General features: G+C 44.8%; 1 protein-coding gene across 1 annotated transcript in view; it reads right to left on the reverse strand.

The window, feature by feature from the left end:
* TBX21 (T-box transcription factor 21) overlaps positions 1-16,383 on the reverse strand; it is a 58,568-nt gene extending 42,185 nt beyond the window's left edge. The window contains exon 1 of the mRNA XM_081166433.1: positions 15,112-16,383. Coding sequence (XP_081022559.1) covers positions 15,112-15,740 — 629 coding nt within the window. The 5' untranslated portion in view covers positions 15,741-16,383. The remainder of the gene's footprint in view (positions 1-15,111) is intronic.
* Between the last annotated feature and the right edge of the window lie 9,162 nt (positions 16,384-25,545).

A 25,545-nucleotide genomic window follows, 5' to 3' on the forward strand; every position in this document is an offset into this window, starting at 1 on the left:
TGTAAACAGTGTGAGAAAGAAACAAAGGTGTGTGTGTGTGTGTGTGTGTGTGTGTGTGTGTGTGTGTGTGTAAAAGAGTGAGAGTGTGTAAGAGATAAAGGGGAAAGGTGGCATTTCACAGGCAAAAACTGCCCGCTATGCCTACTGTCTGCCATTCATAAATATTGGGGGGTTTTTTGCACTTGAGAATAGGATTCCATGGAGAGTACAAAAAGTCATTTAGGTCAGACTAGATTATAGTTGTTCCTCAGAAGTTGAACAGAATCCCTTCCGGAAGACCGGTCGACTTCCAAAACTTTCGGAAACCCAAGGTGTCGCTTCCGATTGGCTGCAGGAAGCTCCTGCAGCCAATCGGAACCTGCGGAACCCGCATCGGAAGTTCGGGTTCCAAAGAACGTTCGCAAACTGGAACACTCAATTCCGGGTCTGCGGCGTTCGGGAGCCAAAAGGTTCGACTCACAAGGCATTCGGCTTCCGAGGTACAACTGTATCTTCGAGGTCCCTTCCTCCTCCGTGGTTCTGTTATTCAAAGTGTTCCTGGTTAAAAGAGAGGATGTGTTCTTGTGGAAGAAAGAAAGCCAAAGAAACAGAACCAAGAACCAGGTCAAAACTGCCTTGCTGGATCACACAAGAAACTCGTTTTAGCCCTGTATCCCGTTCCAAAATAGTAGACAGCCAAATGCCTCTGGGAAGCTCACAAGCAGGCTGTGAAGGGAACAGCCCTCCCTGGCAGCCGTGTACTCAGAGATATAGTGCTTGCCGACAGGGAGGTTCACTCCAGCTGTCACGCTAACAGATCTTGCAAGATCCATTCTCCATTGATTTATCTACTCCTTTTTCCCCCTCTCTTTTTTTTAAAGCTAGCTACTGTGGATCTAGGGACGCGGGTGGCGCTGTGGGTTAAACCACAGAGCCTAGGACTTGCCGATCAGAAGGTCAGCAGTTCAAATCCCCGCGACGGGGTGAGCTCCCATTGCTCAGTCCCAGCTCCTGCCAACCTAGCAGTTCGAAAGCACACCAGTGTAAGTAGATAAATAGGTACCGCTCCGGCGGGAAGGTAAACGGCATTTCCGTGTGCTGCTCTGGTTTGCCAGAAGCGGCTTAGTCATGCTGGCCACATGACCCGGAAGCTGTACGCTGGCTCCCTCGGCAAATAAAGTGAGATGAGCACCGCAACCCCAGAGTCAGCCACGAATGGACCTAATGGTCAGGGGTCCCTTTACCTTTACTGTGGATCTTGCAGCAATGCATAGAGAGAAAACACAAGAGGGAGAAAGATAAGCTGAAGGAGTAGATAAACAAGAATAGAGTTAGGAAGGGGGGGGGGAATAGCATGAGCACAAAGGAAGCAGACCGGGGGGGGGGGGCAGAAAGGTGGAAGAAGATACATCGTCCAACCTGACCCTCTGTATCTTTATCCAGAAATACGTGCCATTGTGTTCAAACAGGGTTCACTCCACATAAAGGAGCACAGGAGTTGAGCCTAATAAAATTGGTGTGGGGAACCTGTCGCCCTCCAGATGTTGCTGAACTACAACTCCCATCAGCCTCTGCAAACATGGCTAATGCCCAAAGGTGATGGGAGTTGTAGTTCAGCAACATCCGGGGGGGGGGGAGGTTCCCCACACCTGTTACGAGGATCCTTTTTTGATGATGGGTGAGATGTTCCTCTGCAGGGCCAGCCCAAGACTTTTTGGCACCTGAGAAAGACTCAGTTGTCTATACCTATTTGTTGGCTTGGTCCTAATAATAGAACATTCAAACCACCACTTCAGCCAGACGTGGTAACATCCAGGAAAAAGCTTTACCACTTAATTCTGCTGAATGCTGACATTTTTATCTGCACCTCTGTCAAAGTCTACTGCAGTGTTGGGGGAAAAGTCATGTGCTTTCAATGTATGGTGTGTATGCAGGTTCAACCTTGTCCGGTCCTACCATTTGGCAGGGAGGTGGCTGCCCAAGATGGCAGGTGCTGGAGACTAGGAAGCAGCAGAAAGCTGGTAGCTTGCCACCCTCAGATACAAGGGATGGTGCTGTCGGATAAACAGTGTTGAGGTAAAAGCCAGCTGCTTGCCCAGTCAATATCCGTATGGGGAATCAAGAAAGGCAGCATCTTGTTCACCTTAGCACAGTAACGGCCAAACCTGGCCCTCCATCTGTTTCTGGACTACAACTCCCATCATCCCTAGCTACCAGGACCAGTGGTCAGGGATGATGGGAACTGTAGTCCCAAAACAGCTGGGGGGGTGAGTTTGGCCATCACTGCTAGCAGCAGAAAAGGCATTGGCTTGGTGATTTGCTCCCACCTAGTCATGTCTTGCTTTCTGCCATGCTGCCAATGGGGAAAGATATGTTTATTTCATAAAAATTATATACTGTGCAACTATAAGGGGGGGGGATCCCCAAATGCCGGTGACAAAAAGAACAAAGTAATGAAATTATAAGTAAAAACAATTATTTTAAACATTCAAAAATATTTCAGATCAAAAGCGGGTAAAAACACAGGCCAACACTGAGGAGGCCATCTTGTCAAAATACCCTCCCAAACTGGGAGATGCCCTTCTTGTGATGATGCCCACAAGGGAGGAGGCAAGCCATTTCCCTCAAAGTCTCTAAGGTGGCCCTGAGGACAATCTTTAAAAATTAACCTAACCACAATATGGTTCCCCATGTTTCTAAATTTTGAGGGCTAGCAAAAGAAGCAGAATGAAGAAAGACTTAGAAATCTGACTTACACTTTAGATGAAGAAAGTCTCTTCATTGCACCGGAAAACATCTTGGCTTTCTCACAAACTAACTCTAGCTCCTCAAACTAACTATCCTCAAATAGTTGCTCTTCCCAAAGTCCTCAGCCAAGTCACTCAGCAGGGGGGCGGGTCACAATGGAGGACATGACACCATGACTTTAGCTACCCTGCTTAACAATGGGCATGGCTCCCCTTAATATTCATTTTTTAAAATATATATTTTAGTGGGTTAAGCAGTTTTATTTATCGGTAATTTATTTTTTAAAAGTTCAAGACCCCTTTCAATGCAGCTCAGTGATTTTCTGAAAAGGACAGGAATCGCCATACAAACACACACGCTTTTCAATATGTTGGGGTTACCAAAGGAAAATACTTCTGGCCTAGACTATGGCTGCTGTTTCTCACTTAATAGTTAAAAACAACCCCTCTCAACACCTTGTAGTAATCTGTCCAGTATTATGATGGTCAGGAGCAAGACTTCACCCTTAGGCCTCCTCATCCCCGTTTCTGCCCAGTGTGTTCTGCCAATAAACAGCTTTCCTTAGGCTGCAAGGAAGTGAAATGTTATAAGTTTGTGGGTGTCATGAGTTTGTGATTAAGCAAATGGCTTTGTTTCAAAGAGACCCAAGATTCTGGAGCAGGAGGTCATGCAAGTTCAGTTCTTTGTATGTGACCAGCAAAAGATGTTTTATCATGTTTTTAATATTCTGTTGGAGCCGCCCAGAGTTGCTGGGGAAACCCAGCCAGATGGGTGGGGTATAAATAATAAATTATTACTATTGTTGTTGTTATTAATTATTATTATTATTATTATTATTATTATTATTATTATTATTATTATTAAAAAACCACAGGCCAACATACTACAGATCTGGATAGGATTGTCTATACAAAAATGTTTCTAGCAGGAGCCGAAAAGAGTACAGTGAAGGTTTCTGCCTGCTCTCAATCGGCAGGGAGTTCCAAAGTGCAGGTGCTGCCACAGTAAAAGATTCATTTCCTACAAATGCGGAACAAGGATTATGTGGCAATTGTTCTAACGGTGTGCCAGTTCTGATATGAGAGAGGGAGACACTCAAGTCATTTGAGAAGGGATGTGGTGTGATGTCATGGAAGGCACTCATTAATGGAAATAACTCAGCAATGTTTAACAATGGAATTGGTGTCGTTTTACCAGCCCGTTTCATTTCTTAAAATTTCCTTTCCTTCCCCATAATATTAGCTTGAGGAAACCATAAATCAAGAAACCATAAAGTTTCAGAATGGTTATTACTGTACTGCACATGCGCACTCTTTGAAAAATTAAGTATTTTTAAAAACTGCTTAATCAATTTGAAAGACTGCATTTTGCATTTTCTGCAGAAACAGAGAAGCTGGCAGAGCTAATGGGCAACCAAGGTTAAGACTGCAATTCTATACATGCTTTTGAAGGGAGAGGGAAGGGTTGCTTTCTATATTTTATACCTAAGAAGGATCTTCATATATACCTAAGAAGGATCTTCATATTCTCTGTAAGTTAATTTCTGAGCTAAGGGCCCCTCAAGGAATGCAAGATAAGACAGAGACTGTAAGCTAGAAATAGCCTCGCCTTAGGAATGCAAGATAAAAAAAAGACACAGACGGGAGGAGACGGGGGATGCAGGACGCTTAGAAAGAACAATAGGGAGGGCTGTTTTAGAAGGCTATAGACATGCTAAAAATAAGTTGAAAACTTTTTTGGGAGGGCGTGGGGAGGAGGGAGAGAGCCCACTCAAGGTATAAGAAAATCTGCAGAGGGGTATTTTCGGGGCAGTCAGTTTTTCCAGAATTTATTCTGCTGGCTGTCTCCTGTGCACAGAGAATAAAACTGCTTTCCTCCAAAGAAGGATCTTTCCTGGAGTTTTCTTTTACTCTCTCTCTGGATCTGAGGACGCGGGCCAACGATTCCCTGGCATGGACTAGGCTCAGCCTACATCTTGGTTCCCTGAACGGGAATCTGCCCCACCTCAGAGGGCTGGAGAGAGCCAGGCTCAACCTGGTGGACAGCTCGGATCGGTGATTGCAGGCTCCACGCGCGCACCCTACCAATTTGTGGGGGGAACCAGCCACACCGCTCCAGAGCAAGGACCCAGGTCGAGGGAGGAAAGAGGACTGGCCAGGGAAGGGACTCTGCAGCAGAAACACGGTAAGCCCAAGGGAAAGGGCTGGGCATGGGGCCCAAGGGAAAAAAAAGGGAGGCCTGATCAGCCTCACCTGGTTATGCAGTAGTGTGCAGCCAGGAAGGGAAAAAAAGGGCGTGGCAGTGGTGTGCCACCAACAAGGTTTTTTTGTTTTTTTGGTTTTTTTTTTGTTGTTTTTTTTTTGGTAAAAAGAAAAAGCAGCAAAGGGTGCTGCTAGGGCCCCGGTCGAAGTCTAAGCGCTGCCGGTTATGGTTGGTTGTTGGTTTTGTGCCCAGAAAAAGCAGCAAAGGGTGCTGCTAGGGCCCCGGTCGAAGTCTAAGCGCTGCCGGTTGTGGTTGTGGTTGGTTTTGTGCCCAGAAGAAGCAGTAAAAGGTGCTCTTGGGCCCCGGTCGAAGTTGTGAAGCACTGCCGGTTGTGATTTTGGTTTTTGGGGGGAAAAAGGGGTTGGGGGAGGCGCATGGGTTTTTCTGAATGTGCGTGTGGGGACACTCCAGTGAATGTTTTGAGTATGTGAGACGTTGAAAGCAACGTCTGGCCTGTGACTGAGTGAAAAAATAACGTTAGGAGGAGGGAGTGTCCCAGTATCCCAAGTGTCCAAGTGTTCCAGGGTCATGGAGAAAAAGCAGTAAAACAACTCCCATGACCCCCCTGCAATGCTTTCCTGAACAAATTGAAAAGATGCCACGAAGGGAGAAGATTGGGGATTTTAAAAACCTGATGAAAAAATAGACTCCAACACTTATGTGGAGTTCCTAACCGTCTCCCATGGCTCAAGTAAAGTAGAACTGTGATTACCTGTGCCATGCCAAACTGTGCCCAGTATGGCAGCAAGTACAAGTTAAAAAGCCAGCAGTTTTGCCAGTCCCAGAAGAGAAGTCCCAGAAGAAAAGGAGGAAGGAATAATTAGCCCCCCTCCACCCTATGCAGCAACTGCACCAGGGCTAAATGAGGTTTCCCCTACCCAACCCCCAAGAAAAGAGACTGAGGGAGAAAAGAAAGAGAAGAGGAAAGTGAAGAAGAAGGTGGTATAGAGAATGAAGAATTCAGAAGGTGAAGTGGACAAGCAGTCCAAAAGAGTGTTTCAGTATGTAGAACCATGTGGCTTCTTGAGTTCTAGAAGCAGCACAATGCAAGGATGTGAACTGGCAGAAAGATACAGAAGGGAAGGCTTTGAGAGCCGCATAGGAAGATAAATGCCCTCAGGGCAGCGGACAATACTAATAGTTGCAATTGAGGCAGCTAAAACTCCACTTTGATGGCCCCACTCCACTGAGTGTATGACCCCCTGGAGTCATCCGATGCCCAGGACCACAGACCTCCAAGCACCTTAAATCAGAATCCTTCTTTCGAAGAGGACCTGGCCAAAATAATTAGGGGTTTGTCTTCAAACAGCCAGAAAGCCAAAAATGCAATCTCAGAGTGAGCGAGGGTGTCCACGGGAGGGGCAGAGAACGCCTAGGGAAAAAGCCAGTGCGCCATCTGCAGGCAAGAGGGTCACTGGAAAATGGAATGCCCAAAGGCCCCACGCCCGACACACCCCACTCCCCACAGGGTGGGAACAGTAACCAAAGTTCCGATGCCTATGTACCCAGCCATGAGCCTCAGCGCTACAGCCACAAGCCCAGCTCTGAACTCCAGAAAAATCAAGGCAGAGGGCAAGAACAGGGATCTGTGCAGGGATACCCCATGGCCTGAACCCCACCTCTCCAGTCCTGAGAGACGAGGAAAAAAGAAAAAAAAACTTACTAGGATAAACCAGGCCCAACAAACGCAGGTTCCCAGAAGCTGCCTGGCCCTGGTCCAACAATGGTTGCTCGGCACACAGAATGAGGTTTCTGAAAATGATTTGCTCAAAGACTGTTGCAGAAGCAAGTGAACTAACTGTTTCTCATTCATGCAAGTAACAGGACAGCCTACACTTTCATGGGAGTAAGGCCCAGTGAACTAAGAGAGACTTACATCTGAGTAGATGTGAATATATACCTTCCAATATTTCCCTGATGAAAAAAGGGACATCCTATTCAATAATAATAAAATTTATTATTTATCCCCCGCCCATCTGACTGGGTTGCCCCAGCCACTCTACATGGCTTCCAACACATATAAAAATATAATAAAACATTTTAAAACTTCCCTATACAGGGTTTCCTCCATATGTCTTCTAAAGGTTGTATAATTACTTATCCCCTTAGGCTCAGGGGTCGCATAACTCCATGCTCTCCTGCATTTCCCCATAGAAAACAGGGACCTCCTACCATAGGTAAGGTAAAGATACCCCTGCCCGTACGGGCCAGTCGTGTCAGACTCTGGGGTTGCGCGCCCATCTCGCTTAAGAGGCCGGGGGCCAGCGCTGTCCGGAGACACTTCCGGGTCACGTGGCCAGCGTGACGAAGCTGCTCTGGCGAGCCAGCACCAGCGCAGCACACGGAAACGCCATTTACCTTCCCGCTATAAAGCGGTACCTATTTATCTACTTGCACTTAAGGGTGCTTTCGAACTGCTAGGTGGGCAGGAGCTGCGACCAAAAGACGGGAGCTCACCCCGCCGCGGGGATTTGAACCGTCGACCATACGATCGGCAAGTCCTAGGCACTGAGGTTTTACCCACAGCGCCACCCGCGTCCCATACCATACCCTCCAACATTTCTCTGATGAAAATAGGGATGTGCTAAGGAAAAGCAGGATATTTGGGGATCAAACCAGAAACCGGGACAGCTTCTGTAAATCCGGGACTGTCCCTAGAAAATAGGGACACTTGGAGGGTCTGCCTTCAACAAATACAGAAGATCACCTGCCTTCTGTATTAAAAAACTTGTTAAAATGATGATTTGTAACTGGCCTCACGCCTATAGTTTTGAGAAAGGCAGATAAGAAACGTAAACAAGCAAATAGACAATAATACGATGGTGATTTAAATGTCACACATAGCCCAAATTATTTTCACCAAATTATTAGGTGAAAGAGGGAGTGCTTAACTTTCTTTCTTTCTCTTTCTTTCTTTCTCCATCTTCACACTTCTCAAGCCCAGCGCCTACCATTAGACAGAATGAGACAGGCATCCGAAGCAACAGATGTTCTGTGTCATGAAAGGCCAGCAAACTGTTAGTTACTCAATTTTTTATTATTCTATTTTTACTGGTGGGGAGGCAGGGAGGTAATTCTGTGATTTCCTGCCTCAGGTGCCAAAATATATCTACTGGCCTTGGGGATACTGCTCTGCACCTTGACTGGGCAGGGAGGCTTTCGGTGGCAGCCCCTTCTACGGCAGCAAAATGTCTTACGGGCCGTACCTGCCAAAACTTTCTGTCCATCGTGGAGAGATTAGACTCCAAGAAGGTTTGCACATTTGATTAAAAAATATTTATAACCCCCTACTTCATCACAGTGGGATATCAGGGCCAACTAGAAGCATAACTATTTTAAAATACATTTTATAAACCTAAAATACTATGCAATAAAAGAGCGGATAAAAATGGGGTTGCAGCAACTCTCGAGGATAATACGAAACTCTTCAGGAGTGGAAGTTATTGTTCTAATTATTATTATTATTAATCTGCCCTTCATTCTAACGTCCCAGGGTGGACTACAACAATTAAAACACAGTATGAAAAATAGTTTATAGTTTAAAACAAATTACCTTCACAGAAATTAGGTGGGATTAAAATATGCATCTCAAGTGTCAACGTGGTTTTATCAATAGGTGTTCTCAGGGAATTCTGGGAACTGGAATTCTGTGAGAGGAATTGGGGTTGGGGTCCTCCTAACAACTCTCAGCTCCATTGACAAACTATAGCTTCCATAATTATTTGGGGGAAGCCATGCCTCTTTAAAGTGGTATGGTGTGAATCGAATGGTGTGAATTTGGCCTCAGTCACAGATGCCCCACATCACGTCTCTTTGCCCTCAATGAAAAAGTAAACCTGTATCTGGACTATACCACTTCAGACTTCAAAGGTGGGGTCTGACCTCAAAACGTTCACTTCACATACAAATGTAGCCTATCAGGGAGAAGAGTTCTAGTCATACCTTCTCCCAAATATGCTAGATTTCAAAATGCAGGTAATTTTGGCTTTATATGTGTGTTTGTCCTGTGAGCTCTCCACCTGGAACCTGAAAATGCGTCACTTACAATTCTACCATTCTATGATTCTATACCAGGGGTTTCCCAAACTTGGGTCTCCAGTTGTTTTTGGACTACAGTTCCCATCATCCCTCACCACTGGTCCTGCTAGCTAGAAATGATGGGAGTTGTAGTCCAAAAAACAGCTGGAGACCCAAGTTTGGGAAACCTTGTTCTATACTGTCCTGATTTACCACCTCAGTGACAATAGGCCTAAGACTGCAAGTTCGCTGGGACCAGGGACCTACCTATTTTTGCTGTTTGTAATTAATAATAATAATAATAATAATAATAATAATAATAATAATAATAATAATAATAATTTTTTTATTTGTATCCCACCCATCTGGCTGGGTTTCCCCAGCCACTCTGGGTGGCTTCCAACAAAGATTACATGTATGTAAAGCACAATATATCTATCAAAACAACCACAAGGAATAATTTAAAAAAACAGTTTTTACATTTTGCATTCGGGTGGATACAGAAGACGAGCATGCACCTTTTACCAAGGAAGCACCCCTGAGAATTGTTTTTTTTTTGGGGGGGGCATGTTATTTAAAAACCTTTGGAAGCAACAGATCAAAAAGGATAGTGTCTGCATTTCTGATTATTTTTAAAGGGACACGTTTCAACTTTTACGTTTTCCGGCCCTTCGATCTTTGTGTGTTTGTGAATGCCTTTTGCACCGTCCCAGTACAAAATGTGAAGTGTGAGTCAGCCCCACATCTCAAAACTTGATTCTTGTTAGCCCTTTGCTCAACCGAACTCAGGTTCCATGTGATCCTATTGCATGGAGTGTGGCTTTAAAAGGCCCGACATTCAGTAGGCTGGAAGAGGAGGAAAGGATTTTGGTGTCTGCCGCAGCCTCTGTGGCTGTGACCCATATCATCTACTGCCTGGGGACCTTGCCTATCTATGAACCTTCGCAGCCTTTCAATTTCCCCCCCCCTAATTCCCCCCTCCCTCTGACTGAAAGCAATCCCTTCCACAAACAGGGGTGTGAGTGGGTGTCTGTGGACAGCTCAGTGGAAGGGTGGAAAGAACAGCTCTTCTCTGCACACACTCCCCAACTGCAACCCCCCCCCCTGCCACGTTGCAACAGGGGGAAACTCTGGCAATTATGTTTGTATGGCGCTGCCCCCCTCCCTCCACTACAGAGCTGGTGCCTGGGGATTTCCAACTTGGTTGAAAATGCCTAATCACCTTACCAGCATATCCACAGATATACTGAAAAGAGGAAAATGGAAAATAAAAGGAGGTTTGGGCGGGGGGAGGAAGTTGTGGAGCCACAATGGTGGTTAATAAAGAGGATTCGCAGACCTGACAGTAAACAGCCTGAAGGTGAAATGAGGAAAGGTGAGAGATTATAAAAGAGAGAGAGAGAGAGAGAGTTTCTGCTTAATTTCTAGGAAAAGGGCACATCAACACTGAGAAGTCCTTCACTCCAAACCTTGAAATGTGTGGCCTCTGTAGTTAATCAGCATGGATTAACTTTTTAGAGCAAAGTGCTCTAAAAAGGCACTTTATTATTGCCTTTTTACATCCATAGATTAAGACACTGAAAACCAAGGGCAAGGAGACAAATTAGTTTGGTTTCCCATTTCCACATGAACCTGCCTAACACGCCCTTTCTAAACCAGTTTGCAAACAGAAAAGCAACGATCCTTCATAGAGCTTGCTTCTCCAAATCTTTTTTCTGCTCAAAATATTTTTTTTTAAAAAATGTGAACTTTAGGGGAAAGAAGGCACAGAAATGTGCATGAAAATGCACCTCACTTTTTAAAAAAAGAAAATAAGTTGCAAACTGTTGCAGAAACTAAACTGAAATTAAGACTGGGGAAACAAGAAATGCAGAGAAATCAGAATTGACAGATTCAGCTATCCCTGTTGAAAACAGATGCAAAGTTTGAACTCTAGAACAAATCAAGTTAATTTCTCCCCCGCCCTCTCTGTGTGTAACAGAGTGAGCACAGAGAAAATTGTCACAAACACACTAATTTCCTTTATTAACAATATCTGTATCCCCTTCTTTGTACCATCAGAAAAACTGATGAGAGCTAAATTTTTACCACTGTTCTGTCTGCATCTTGCAAAGCCAGATGGTGTATTCACACATGACATTCAGTTTGCCCTTTGCATTTCCTAGCTCTGAAATGGGGATGGGGCTCTCTTAGGATCCATACTGGCGAGTAGCACACATTTATCCAGGTTTTAAAAGGGCTCTCTTGCATGGATAAATCAGTGCCCACAAACACCATAAGAGTCGTTATGATATTTTTCATGCCAAGTGAGAAAAACAGAAGTCTGAAAGATGCAAACTAGGATTTGATGACTTATAGACCTGGGCCAACTCTGCCCACTCACATACTAACCCTCTCTGTCCTTTTCATGCTTGCTTGAAATATCTGCATGCCACATAAGATACACTGAGCTCTTTGGATGAAGGGCAGGTTATAAACCTCACAACAGAGGCAGATTTAGGGGAGCGCCACCAGTTCACCTACACTGGGAGCAGAGCCAAGAGGGCACCACAACAGTGACCTAGAGGTGGCAGGTTGGTTAGTTGGTGCACAATTTTTGCACTGTGTAATTTTGAAAACCCAAAGTCCCCCACTGCTCAGAAAGAACACCTTGGGATCAGTTTACTTGCAAGGTTGCTTTACCTCATATATGCCTACTTAATCACTTCAATCTGTGGAACTGGCACTGTTACAGGTGCCAGATAATACTAGTTCTGCATTTGCAAGAAATTAATCTTTGGAACTCCCTGTGCATCGACACCAGGAAGGCACCTTCAATGTACTGTTTTTGGTGCCCACTGAAAGCATTTTTGTTCAGGCAAACGAGCCTATCTAGACATGTGTTCCAATCTGGTTTTTTAGTTTATTACAGATTTTACTTTTTTGAATATTTTAAATAGGTGTTATTAATGGCTTTAGACTTATAATTCTAAGTGTTTTGTTCTTTTCTTAAACCATTTTTAGGTTTTATTACCATCAAATGGTATATAAATCATGAGAAATAAAAATAAATGAATAAATAACTTGAACAAATTGCACACAGCAATGGGCAACCTAGTCTCTTTTTTCCTTTTCAGATTAGGCCGGGGATGGGTAACTGGCAGACTATAGTCCAGATGGGTCCACGTCATGCCTCTGTCAAATTTGTAGTCAAGTTTCCACTTTCAGAACAAAAGCTTTCCTTCCAAGCTGTAGAAAACAGACATTCAATATTCTAACGTTGCATTTCTTCTTTAGATTTTGTATGTAATATGTACAGTGGTACCTCGGGTTAAAAACTTAATTCCTTCTGGAGGTCTGTTCTTAACCTGAGGTACCACTTTAGCTAATGGGGCCTCCCGCTGCCGTGAGATTTCTGTTCTCATCCTGAAGCAAAGTTCTTAACCCGAGGTACTATTTCTGGAAGTGTCTGTAACCTGAGGTACCACTGTATATATAGGCCTCTATTTACAATGCTGTGCCTGACCTCAGTGGAAAAAGGATGCTGTCCTGGCCTGACAAGACTTTTAAAGGGGCTTGGTCATTCATAAGCGTATCAGTTCCATGAGTAAAATTTGTTAGTGTGCACACATGTGTCCAGTGCAGGTTGTATGGGAAATTAAGTTGCCTCTAAAAAGACAGGCACTAACCATCTCTGGCCTAGCATGTTTTCATAAGCGGCACTAGAAACCTATTTTGAGAACCCTATCAAAATAGAGCTGTCAACCCATTAAAGAATTTTCAATCGATTAATCACCTGCCTTATAACTCATTTACAGAGTGAGTCTGTACATGTATACTCAGACATAAGCCTCACAGAGTTAAATGGAACTTACTCTCAGGTAAGTGTGTGTACAATCCTATGCACATCTAATTGAATCTCATGAGGAATTACCGTATTTTTTGCACCATAACACTCACTTTTTTCCTCCTAAAAAGTAAGGGGAAATGTCTGTGCGTGTTATGGAGGGAATGCCTATGGGTGGCATGCCTACGGATTTTCCTCCTCTAAAAACTACGTGCGTGTTATGGTCGGGTGCGTGTTATAGAGCGAAAAATACGGTACTTCTGAGTAGGCACAGGATTGCATAAACTGATTATATTTATGTCCATATTACCAGGCTCTCATTAAAAAAAAAAAGAACATTGAAGGAAGTGCAGGGTAGCTCAAAATTAAAAAAACCAACAAGTTACTATATTGTTAATATTACAATTCCCCCTTATGGTAACATACCAGAGCCAAAACAGCCTTACAAATAAATACATCAACAAATGTACCTTTAAGACTTAACCACACCCTTGAAATTGGCCTCCACTTTTTGTTAAAAGGGAGAAATAACACCTGAAAGGGAGAGAAGTCCGTAACTCAGACTTAACTCATCTATCGGAATAGACTACCTTAAAAACCTTGGTTTAACCTACCAGTTAATCTAATAAAAAATTGCATCCTGATGTTGGAGGACTAGAAAGCACAAGAAAGTCATTTAAAACAAAGACACAAGCTCAACCCTGAATGTATATTCCAAGTGATGCAGCTTTTGCATTCATTTTTTAGAGGGGAGGTTTTGTTGGTACTGATGGGGAAAGATCTACAAAGTTTTGCTTGTGCACTGTTGTTGTTTAAAGGCCTAAAACATGAAAGGAGAACTAGATTCAGCAGAGAACTAAATTTTCATTGAACTAGAACCTACTCTTCCTTTTTCAGGTCCCTTTTACACCATTTAAAAATAATTTCAAAACACAGTATGCCAACAACTGCTGTGCCTCAGCCATATTCTCCAAACATATTGCAAAGTTTAAGTAGCAGCCTTTAAAGTCAAAGATGGATCTACCATTAGGCAGAGGGAGGCGGATGCCTCAGTTAGTAGATGCTGAAGTGCAGAGAAAAGCCACAGTGAGTTGCCTGGAGATATGAAATGTGTAATATAGCACGTAGCCTCCTTTCTTCAGGCACACAAGGAGAACACTGTCCCATCCTCACTAGTGTTAAAGAGTCAGTTACCAGTCAGGTAGGTTTCGAGGGGCGCTGCCATGTTGCAAAATATCTTAGCTCAGCCCTGTCACAGCACTGAGGTACAACTGCTTCTTCACAAATTTGGACGCAAATACAATCCCAGCAGCCCAGCCACACTTTTGGCCTTCTGTTGTTTTTTTTTTGCTCTTACCTCTTACGCGGGACAACCAACTCCAATGTTATTAAGAGACGAAGCTCACTTTCCCTTCACAGCCTTCACACCCACGACTCGCATTCTCCATGCTGCCCCTCAGCCATGTGAACGTGAGCGGGAGAGAAGACCGAGGTCTTCCCGTCACACCACTAAGAAACACGGGTTTCCCATTCGCACGTTAGGAATAAGACATTCCAGAGCGGGGCCTGTGACAGTCAGCGGGTACATTTAAGGTACACCCCCCCCATCACACACAAAGAATCCTGGGAACTGTAGTTCATTAAGGGTGCTGGGGATTGTAGCTCTGATGCTTGGGGAACCTGGCAAATTTAAGGAACAGGTGAACTGCGTTTTTACCGGCTTTTGGTTTTCGATTAATTTGTTCCATTGCTGCTTTATGGTGTAGTTTCGTGCGCGCTTGCGCTTTTGTGAGCCACCCAGAGAACTCTTCTTATGCGGCTGGAGTATAAAAGTAAGAAATAGAAACAAAACAATGCGCGTTCCTCGAGCGTACCTCCTTCAGCCGCGCGCCCGTGGGCGCTTCTCTCTCCCTCCCTGGCAAGACTTTAGGGTTGTTTATGTCCTCCGCGGCGCAGTCCAAAAGCCAACAGCCGGTCTCCCAGCGGACATGTTTGCCCCAATTACGCGCCTGACCCGGGAATATTCCCTGCCGGGCCCACCCTTGCCAACCTCCCCAAGATCCTCTTCCCGGCGCGCTCCAGAAGTTCTTGGCGCGCAGCGGGATCCCTCGGCGCTTCCCACATCTCCTTCCATTGGGATCCCGCTTCGATCCCCAGATCCACACATTCCTTCTCTCTTTCTCTCTACTGAAATCTCGGCCTCCCGCTTCCCGCCTGCCGACCAGCCCACCCCGCGCCACCTCGTGCGCCCTCCGGGCCGATCGCGCGTTGCTGCTCACCTGCCCTGTTTCGTGATGATCATTTCCGTCTGGTGCTTGTGGAACTTGGCCCAGAGAGGATAGTTGTTGAGCACGACTTGGATCTTCCCGGAGACTTGGTAGCCCGGCACTTGGTAGAGAGGCCCGCGCGGGAACATGTGCTGGACGGCGGTCGAGTAGCAGCCTTCTCCCCCGGGCGCGCTGGGATACAGGTCCCCGGCGCTTGGGTAGATCTCGGCCGCGGACACCGAGAAGCCGGGATTCCCCGCAGGGGCAGCCGAAGAAGGAGCAGGAACCGGAGGGGGAGGAGGAGGCGGAGGTCTGTAAGAGGAGCAGTTGTTCACGGCCGGCCCTAGAAACCTGCCCGATGGGGCCGGGCTGCTCACCCCAAAACCGCCTCCTCCTCCCTGCACCATCTGTGCGCCGTAGGTCAGCCCTAAGTTGCAGCCGCCTTCTTGCATGTGGGGCTCCGGGTAGTAGAAGCGCTCCTGGGGGACGCCGATCTTCAGCTCGGCGGGGTCTTTGGTCGCCGCTCCCTGCAGGTCTGGCGGCTCCTTGGCGAAACTTTGGCTCTCTGCCCCGTTCAGCATGGTGAGGGCAGCGGCGGTCGGGTTGGCGCTTCCTCCGGCGAGGGAATCCAAAGCGCCCATTGAAGAAAGGCTGGCGGGGTGGGGGGGGGAGCGGGAGGGAGTTGGCAGCAGAGGAAAAAAGGAGGAGGAGGGCTGAGGGGGAGGAGGAAGGTAGGTAAGTAGGGAAGGGGGGGGGGGAAGTCCCGAGGGTTGGCTCGAAACCCTTAAAGGCTCATCGTGGCTGGGAAAGGGGACACCCAGTGGTGTCCCCTACCCGAGACCAGCCTAGTCCGTTTTATCAACAGCAATCTGGTCCGTTTCCTTACTTGGCTGAACGAGGCTGCTCAATTTCGCTCCTCATCCTTCTTTAGCAGCCGTGCTTTCTCCTGCATCGCAAAACATCGCCAGAAGTTTGGGGTTGTTGTTTATATATGCGGCAGCTGATGGGTCAAGATCACAGCTGCTTAACTCCGGGTTTCTTCTCTACTTTTTCTTTCCTAAGGATCTCAAGAGGGGGGTTATTTTTCCCCCCTTTCTACTTTATTCTCTTCTTTGCTACTCTGCCCAGCCCATCCTCGCCGCCTCCGAAAACTGCTCTCTCGACCTGCCTCCTATTAAAAGAACAGCGTTCGAGCTCTCGTGTCGGCTTCACTTTCATTGGCTGAGCGGAGTTTCCAAGACACGCCCACCTCCGCTGCTCCTTCCCCTTCACTGCTGCAAGCTTCGCTCCAATGAATTAAGAAGACAGGTCCTTCCAAAGTGACCTCCCTATTATTATTATTATTATTAATTATTATTATTATTATTATTATTATTATTATTATTATTATTATTATTATTATTATTATTATTATTATTATTATTATTATTATTATTATTATTTCCTACATGCCAGTTCTGTATTCTTGTTTTTTTTTGCCTAGTTATATCCCAGAATAATAAATAAATTTATATATGGTTGGTGCTATTTTGGACGCAATATTCCTCCATTCAAATATAAGTAACTATTCTGGGGGGGGGGTGGGGGGGTTCTTCTGAAACTCAATAAAAATATATATTTTTAAAAATGAATTAAAACCAACTGCCTGAGTAAAACTCTGTGGTGTCAGGGCAATGCTTATATTCTATTTTCAGGTTCAGATGTTGTATGAACTCCTAGTTCCCACTTCAGAGGTTGGGCATGCACAATCAAATCTACAGGTTGATTATAAGATTTCCAAAAAAAGGGGGGGGGCTCACATATATATCTGTGTGCACAGGGAGCTGCCTCCACCTGAGTGTGAACCCTGAAAAGCAGGGTCTGACCATGTGAAGAGAGCCGTCTGTGTGAACAGTTCTTGTTCGATATGCAGGGATCAGGCGTGCAAGACCACTTCCTCCCCCTCCCTCGCACCACCCTCGTTGCTGCTCTAGGCTCCTTTGGGGCAAAAGGAGTAGTATAAATGTAATAAGATAAAACATAAAATATTAAGAGGGTTTTGTTTTTGGTACATCCCAGTCACTGCTTATTAATTAATTAAAGTACATCTTTGGCCCTCCAGATTTTGTTGGACTGCAACTCTCATCATCCCTGACTATTGTCTGTGCTTGTAAAGCCTAGAAGCTGGAGTCCATCAACATCTGGAAGACCAAAGGTTTCCCTGTCTGTACAGAATAATAGAATTATAGGGTTGGAAGGGACTTTGTGGAATCATTTAGTCCAAATCCTGTAATGTAGGAATGTGCACCCATACAGGGATCAAAACCTTGGCGTTATCAGCACCACACTGCAACCAACTGAGCTAACCAGTAAGTCTTGATTTAAGACTTTCATAATAACCTCATTTCCTCCGACGAAGTTACCGGTATTTTCTTCAGCTTTATCCTCCAATCAACCCTGGGAAGTAGGTTAGGTTGAGAGACGGTGGCTTGCTTTAAAGCCATTGCTAGCAATTGTAAGGATCATGGGTGTTGTAGTCTACCAACATCTGCAGGGTCACAAGCTCCTCCCTTCTGCTTTAAATGGAAATTAAGATTTACCATCTTGATTAATTAACAGGGGAGAGAGCAGAATAGGCCTCATACAACATTACCAGGAGTGATTTGAACATAAATATGATTATATTGACACCTGGATTTGAGATACTGATCTTAAAATTCATTGACAAGTGCCCCTTTAGAAAGAGTTCGCTGCTTTAATATGAAGGAGATCTATTTAAATCAATCCATTTAGGGGATCTTTCTCTCTCTCTCTCTCACTCTCTCACTCTCTCACTCTCAGCAGAATGTAAACAATTAAAGTGGCTGTAGGTACGTCCTAATTTGAATTTGCCTGTAAACATTCTCAGTTGCACCCAATTAAGTTAACTCTGAGTAGACCCAATGAAATCAATGAACCCAAGTTTGTCATGTCCATGAACTTCAATGAGTCCAATCTGAATACAACGCAATACTACTTTGATGGTTTTTAGTCTTACCAATTATAGAACTGAATTTAAGGGACTGGGCCGGGGTGCATTGAGGGGTTGGGAGGAATTATCAAAGTTTAAACATTGTCCTGTACATTCTGATGCTTAAACATAATTGTCCAGCATTTCACTTTGATATGCCTCAATGCCAAATTGCAAAGATAAAGTCATATCCCTGCTCCTCATATTCTCCCACTCCATAACTGAACACTGGCATTTTTGCCATGTCTATGTGTATTTCTAACTCTAGCCGGGGAGTTGAAGAACTACATTGTCTCATTTTTTTGTTCTTGTTCAGACTAAAGCAAGCAGATCATACTTAGGGCATATGATTTGAGATTTCTTACAGCCAACTCCTCAAATCCGTTATCAATTCAATCTTATTGAGGAGGGCTGAGGGAAATCCTCCGATGTCAACAGAATTAACCTCCAAGGAAATAAACTCAGAACTGAAGCTTTACATTTGCAAATGTCACAATACAGTGGTACCTCAGGCTAAGTACTTAATTCATTCCGGAGGTCCGTTCTTAACCTGAAACTGTTCTTAACCTGACGCACCACTTTAGCTAATGGGGTCTCCCGCTACCGCTGCACCACCAGAGCACAATTTCTGTTCTCATCCTGAGGTAAAGTTCTTAACCTGAGGTAATATTTCTGGGTTAGCGGAGTCTGTAACCTGAAGCGTATGTAACCCTAGGTACCATTGCATTAAAAAAGCCCAGTTTTCTTCATTCTGGAGTGGTGGCCACTTGCATTACTCGGCACATGCTCAGAATTGTGCTGTTCTTTATTACTTCATATGTTCCAAGTTTCGGTCATGGCACTGAAATTGGGATCCCAAGCGAAACTTCCCTTCATCTCTGCTTAAAATGTTTGGGGATTAGTGAAGGATACCCAGTGGCAAGAAAAAGGCACCCTGCATACACCCAGAGGCACTGTCTTCTTCACTGTTACTTCACTTATTTTACAATACAGCTTCCCAGACAAAGCTAAATTTAAACTCAAACAGCCCCAAAACAGCCCTTCACATCATATCAGTATCTGATAATGAAAAAGTGGTGACTAATTTGCCATATTCTGGGGACTTTTCCATTTGGAAATAAAAGCAGGTGGTGGACCAACATATACTTATACATGGGTAGTTATTAACTAAGATCGCAAGGTTTAGATCACCCAGATTCCATTAGTTCCAGGTAAGGCATATCATTATACAACTAACAGTGAAATAGTCTTGTTTACACGCAAAACCAAATTTCTGAAATATTAATTACAACTCATTCTATATGTAACTTTATAAACAATATTGCTGTTAATTTATGAAGATCCTCTCCTCATTCCTCTTAAAAATATATAGGACACAGATCTTAATTCACTTATATTAGGGAAGGAATGGTCGTGGTTATTTTTAAAATGTTCCAACAAGACTAATTAGTGTTAACTTACAAAAACTTTTAATGCTATTTATCCTAATGCTGCTGATAGCTGTCAAGAGACAGAATTCATCTGATGTAGATTCATGCACATCTTTTGATTATGTCAATATACAGAAACATTTTGGAAGCGAATCGCAATTGGAAATTGAAAAATAACATGATATAACATCCCCGCCACCCCCAAAGCTGAAAAATACTTTATTGGGTTCTTTTAAAATAGGATATAGGAACACCGGATTTAGAACTCATTCCTAACTTGTTGCCTGCTACCGATATGATATGATGTGATAGCCATCTTCAAATATCTCAAGGCCTTGTCACATGGAAGATGGAGGAAGTTTGTTTTCTCCTGCTCTGGAGGGTAGGATCCGAACCAATGGCTTCAAGTTACAAGAAAGGAGATTCCAGGTAAAAATCAGGAAGAACTTTCTGACGGTAAAAGCTGTCCGACAGTGGAGGTTGTGGGCTGTCCTTCCTTGGAGGTTTTTAAGCAGTGGCTGGATGGCCATCTGTCATGGATGCTTTAGCTCAGATTCCTGCATTGCCGGGGGTTGGACTAGATGACCCTTGGGGTCCCTCCCAACTCTACAATTTTATGAGTGGGAGGCTACAGGAGAGAGAAACGGATATACATATAGAGCATGGAGTTGCACAACAGGCCGAAATTCACAAGGTGAAACCTTCCCTGTCTTTTTCACTCCAGGCAGAGGGCCTTCTTGGTAGTGGTGCCCACCCTGTGGAACACCTACCCATCAGATGTCAAAGAAATACAGTAAACAACTACAGTGGTACCTTGGGTTACAGACGCTTCAGGTTACACACTCCGCTAACCCAGAAATAGTACCTCAGGTTAAGAACTTTGCTTCAGGATGAGAACAGAAATCACATGGCGCAGCAGCAGCAGCGGGAGGCCCCATTAGCTAAAGTGGTACCTCGGTTTAAGAACACTTTCAGGTTAAGAATGGACCTCCAGAACGAATTAAGTTCTTAACCCGAGGTACCACTGTATCTGACTTTTAGAAGACATATGAAGGCAGCCCTGTTTAGGGAAGTTTTTAATGTTTGATGTTTTCTCGTATTTTTTATATTTTGTTGGGAGCCACCCAGAGTGGCTGGAGAGACCTACCCAGATGGGTGGAGTATAAATAAATTATTATTATTATTATTATTATTATTATTATTATTATTATTATTACTACTACTACTACTACTACTACTACTACTACTATGCTGAGGAAACTGATGGTGCTATATGAAAAAGAACTATTTCAGCTGGGGGGAGAGTGACAGACAGAGAATGTTTGGGGCAGCAATCAAAGGTTCTTTGGGAGGGTGTTATTCTGGCAGTTTTCACAAAGTCTTCATAACAGTTTTGTGTTTAAGGTTAGATCAGGAAATCCCTGCAGACACCCAGAGCACCAGCAGGAAGGTCTGTCTGATGCTATGTAAACCAAGGGATGTGCTCCCCCTCTGTGAAGATGTGAGTAGGGCTGGTTTGATGGGCCAGGTTGTCTCTCCAGGGGGGTTGTGTATTGTCCCATCAGACAGAGTTTAGCAGCCATCTCAGCCCATTCACAACTTTCATTGTTTGGAGGGGTTCCTTCTGTCTCTTCCTCCTGTATGCAAAAAACCCTCTTCCGGCTTCCTCTAAGGTCCACTCTGCCACTGTAAGCTTCAAGGATTCCAAGAAAGGGGCAGAAATGAGATAGGACACAATAAAACAGAATAAAGCAGCTGTCCATTCTAGGATTTTAGGGGAGCAAACACAACAGAAAGCAGAGATCTGTGAAGCAGAGATCTGTAAAATGCTTTCTAAGGGAGCCAGTGGTGTTATGAAGCAGGTCCCTTTCTGTGTACAAACTCAATTTCTTTTGTCCTGCTACTCTCCCAAACTCAGACAGGTTTGGAGAGCTTTGGAAGAACTGCAAGAACCTGCAAGACCTTTTGACCAGAGGCAACAGTGGAATGAGTTTGCATCTCATGCCCAAGGCATATTTTACGGTTCTCAAAAGAAAAGAAAGGAAACAAAAAGCCGAACAAACCCTACTGTCAAGATTCTGGCCTAAAATAATTGTATTCTATACTTTTCTCTAGCAGCATTCACTTCAGCCACAAGAGATGCACATCATATTGTCCAGAAACAAAGTTGCTGTTGTCTTTAAAATGCCAGGAATTCACCTTTAAACTGTTGTCTCCTACCAGTGACAAGCTAGCTGCTAGTGGACAGGCATTTTAGAACTCAAGGCTGGGCTTTCAATGTGGCTTACACCCACACGACATCTTTTTTAATTGACCAAGGCCTGGCCACCTCTAGGAACAGCAATATTTGAATTTTAGCATTGTAGCATTTATGTGTACCCCTCTTGTTCATCTCTGTATGACAAACGTTCTGCCTTCCATTGGAAAGTAATTTTGTGCAGCTCAAACACCGGTCTTTACTATTGAATTACTACATCATTATCTCCATTATCTTCACAACAACCCTGTGAGGTGGGTTAAGTGAAGAGTCAGCGACTGGCCCAAAGTCGCCTCCTTCATGCTTCAGTTGGGGGTTGAACAAGGATTTCCCCTGTCCTCACCTGACAATCTGCTAACCATTACACCACAATAGCTCTGTGTTGGCAACTGCAAGAAGTTGGCCCCCAATACAAACTCCATTATACTTTCACTGGAGGGATGGCTGTTTTAGTGTATTGCATCAAAAATAACAAAGGCTGCTTCCAGACCACCACTACAGTGATACCTCGGGTTAAGAACTTAATTCATTCTGGAGGTCCATTCTTAACCTGAAACTGTTCTTAACCTGAGGTACCACTTTCGCTAATGGGGCCTCCCGCTGCCACCGCGCCACCGCCCCATGATTTCTGTTCTCATCCTGAAGCAAAGTTCTTAACCCAAGGTACTATTTCTGGGTTAGCAGAGTCTGTAACCTGAAGCGTTTGTAACCTGAAGCTTCTGTAACCAGAGGTACCACTGTATCTTGTGAGAATGATTTAATTATGAAATGGCTTAATGATGCAATTTAGGTTGAGTGAATATAGTGGATTTGGCACACTAGCACAACAAACTCACTTACAAAACAACAACAACAAGAAGAAACCCATGGATTTTTTGCAGTAAGAAAAATTATGGGAAAATGCACCAGAAAGTGGGTTAAAGGCAATGTTGGGTGATTTCATATAATTTCTGTGCAAACAAACCAGAATGAATGCTCACTAAGCAGGTCTGCTGCAAGAGCCAGTGGAATCTTGAAGCACCTTAGAGCAGGGAATGGCAGATTTGTGAGTTCCGCTTTGTTTCTTTACTAGAACACATAACTAACCCAAGCCGGGTGCATGCACTTAAGAGTTAAAGCATTATTGTAGCCAATGAATTGTTTTGCATAGGACAGAACATAATAAAGAAATAAAGTGTACCCCACATTTTTCCTTGATAGGACTCAAGGTAGCTTACGGATAAAAACAAGAATCACTAAAAACAGGGAAAATATAATTTAAAAACAACTAAACATTAATAGAATGAAAACCTCTGATGCAGTGCTTTCTACTCCATTAAAACTTCCTGCAGGGGCGGGGAACCTGTGGCCCTCCAGATGTTAATTTAGTTTATTTATTTCAGAACATATAAACTGCTCCACCCTCAAGGAATACCCAAGCAGTGCATAGATGGGGCTATAACTCTGATCCTTGACCGTTGGTTGACTCCGATGGGAGCGGGAATCCAACAAAATCTGGAAGTTTTCCCCCATCCCTGGTTTATGCCAACATAAACATGCCAGTCTTTCAGGATTCCACATACAGCCTTTGTTATTTCTGCAGGAGTTGTGGCTACTTTCTTTAAGGAATGTGGCCTCTCAGGCTCCTATTGGACGAGTGACTCTGACATCACTATGGAGAAATGACATAGCTGCTCCTTTCTTGTGCCTATGCCACACAATACTGCAAAATACTTTTAAAGTGTGCCACTGAAGTGCTCCTCTGAACCAGCTGAAAATAGGGTGGCCACTGGGCGACACATGTAGTGTGACTCGGCAACTACAGTGGTACCTCAGGTTAAGAACTTAATTCGTTCTGGAGGTCCATTCTTAACCTGAAACTGTTCTTAACCTGAGGTACCACTTTAGCTAATGGGGCCTCCTGCTGCCGCCATGCAATTTCTGTTCTCATCCTGAAGCAAAGTTCTTAACCCGAGGTACTATTTCTGGGTTAGCAGAGTCTGTAACCTGAAGCGTCTGTAACCTGAAGCATCTGTAACCCAAGGTACCACTGTACCACTCAGGAGTTCAGCAGGAAGTTACGGGACGGGCACTGGTTGGAAATGAAGCAGTGTGACTACTCTGAAACATTTGCAGATGCAAACCAGTGCTGGATTTAGGGCGGTGAGGGCATTTCCCCTACACAGGGCACCAGATTGAGGGGGCACCCCGAGACTCCAGCCGCTGATTCCTCCTCTCTAGCACTATCAGGGGACTCCTGCAGCCAGGACACTTATTTTTCCGGACCAAGCGTAGGTGGTGCTTGGGGGAGCCACAGGTGCTTCCATAGGCGAGGGAGGGGCATTGGCATAGCCAACAAGGGGCTTCTGCACCCCCTAGCAGAAGCCTGGCCTCCTAACAAATGCCTGCAACCTGTAACGTCCTATTTGGGGGGGGGGGTTTACTTGTGATCTCCCCAAAAAAGCTCAACAAGTTTTTGGGTCTCCCCTAACAAAAATCCTGGCTATTTCCATGCATGATGGGGAGCTAAGTGTTGGGTGCTTGTGTGCCCTGGGTTGGAGAGGGCAGGTGGCTCTCCTCCACCTCCTCTTCCCTGCCCCTCCAGCACTGCTAAAGGTAAAGATAAAGGGACCCCTGACCATTAGGTCCAGTCGTTGGCCGACTCTGGGGTTGCGGTGCTCATCTCGCTTTATTGGCCAAGGGAGCTGGCATACAGCTTCTGGGTCATGTGGCCAGCATGACTAAGCCGCTTCTGGCGAACCACTGCAGCGCACAGAAACGCCACTACCTTCCCGCCGGAGTGGTACCTATTTATCTACTTGCACTTTGACGTGCTTTCAAACTGCTAGGTTGGCAGGATCAGGGACCGAGCATTGGGAGCTCACCCTGTCGCAGGGATTTGAACCACCAGCCTTCTGATTGGCAAGCCCTAGGCTCTGTGGTTTAACCCACAGCGCCACCCGCGTCCCTTCCAAGTACATAGACCTCTTTGAACTTTTTCTACAGGGCCCAAGGAACTGCTGCAGCAGGGGGTGCCAAATTGGACTCTCCCTCATTACCAAAGTCTTATTACCCAAGTCTGCCCCTGGTGCAAACAAAATTGGAGTGCTTATATTTGACCCTGGTTTCAACACTGTTTGTATCTCCAGATGTTTCAGGGTGGTCACACATCTTCAGTTGCAACCAGTGCCTGTCCTGTAACTTCCTTTCTGAGAATCCTGAAACTTTGTACACTTCTAATGTTCCAACCCTGCTTTGTTCCCCACTTTTGTTGTACCACACTGCAAGAGTCGCCTCTCCAGATGACAATAATGTGGTAACAATGAATATCACAGAGCAGCTAATAAAACAGAAGGAAGTGTGGACGATCCAGTATAATTCCACCACCAGTGCCTCATTAATGCTTCGATGCCATGCTGCAGAATAAACCTGCATCATCAAAAAAACAGATAATGTGTACTGCGATATGCAGATAGATGCAAATTAAGAAATAATTTCAACAGAAGGACCATAGTGAAGGTGCCTGAGGCCAGGTAATCTGGCAGCTGAGTCTGCTGTCTGGCTTGCTAACTGTTGATGGGCAGCTTCCAGGATTAAGTTGAGCATCCTGTTCTCACATTGGCCTGTGGGAAGCCTTCAAAGAGGTTGTTGTTGTTGTTGTTGTTTAGTCGTTTAGCCGTGTCCGACTCTTCGTGACCTCATGGACCACAGGACACCAGGCACTGCTCTCTTCCGCTGCCTCCCGCAGTTTGGTCAAACTCATGTTCATAGCTTCGAGAACACTGTCCAAC

This window comes from Podarcis bocagei (assembly GCF_964188305.1).
Source record: "Podarcis bocagei genome assembly, chromosome: 13".
Lineage (NCBI taxonomy): Eukaryota > Metazoa > Chordata > Lepidosauria > Squamata > Lacertidae > Podarcis > Podarcis bocagei.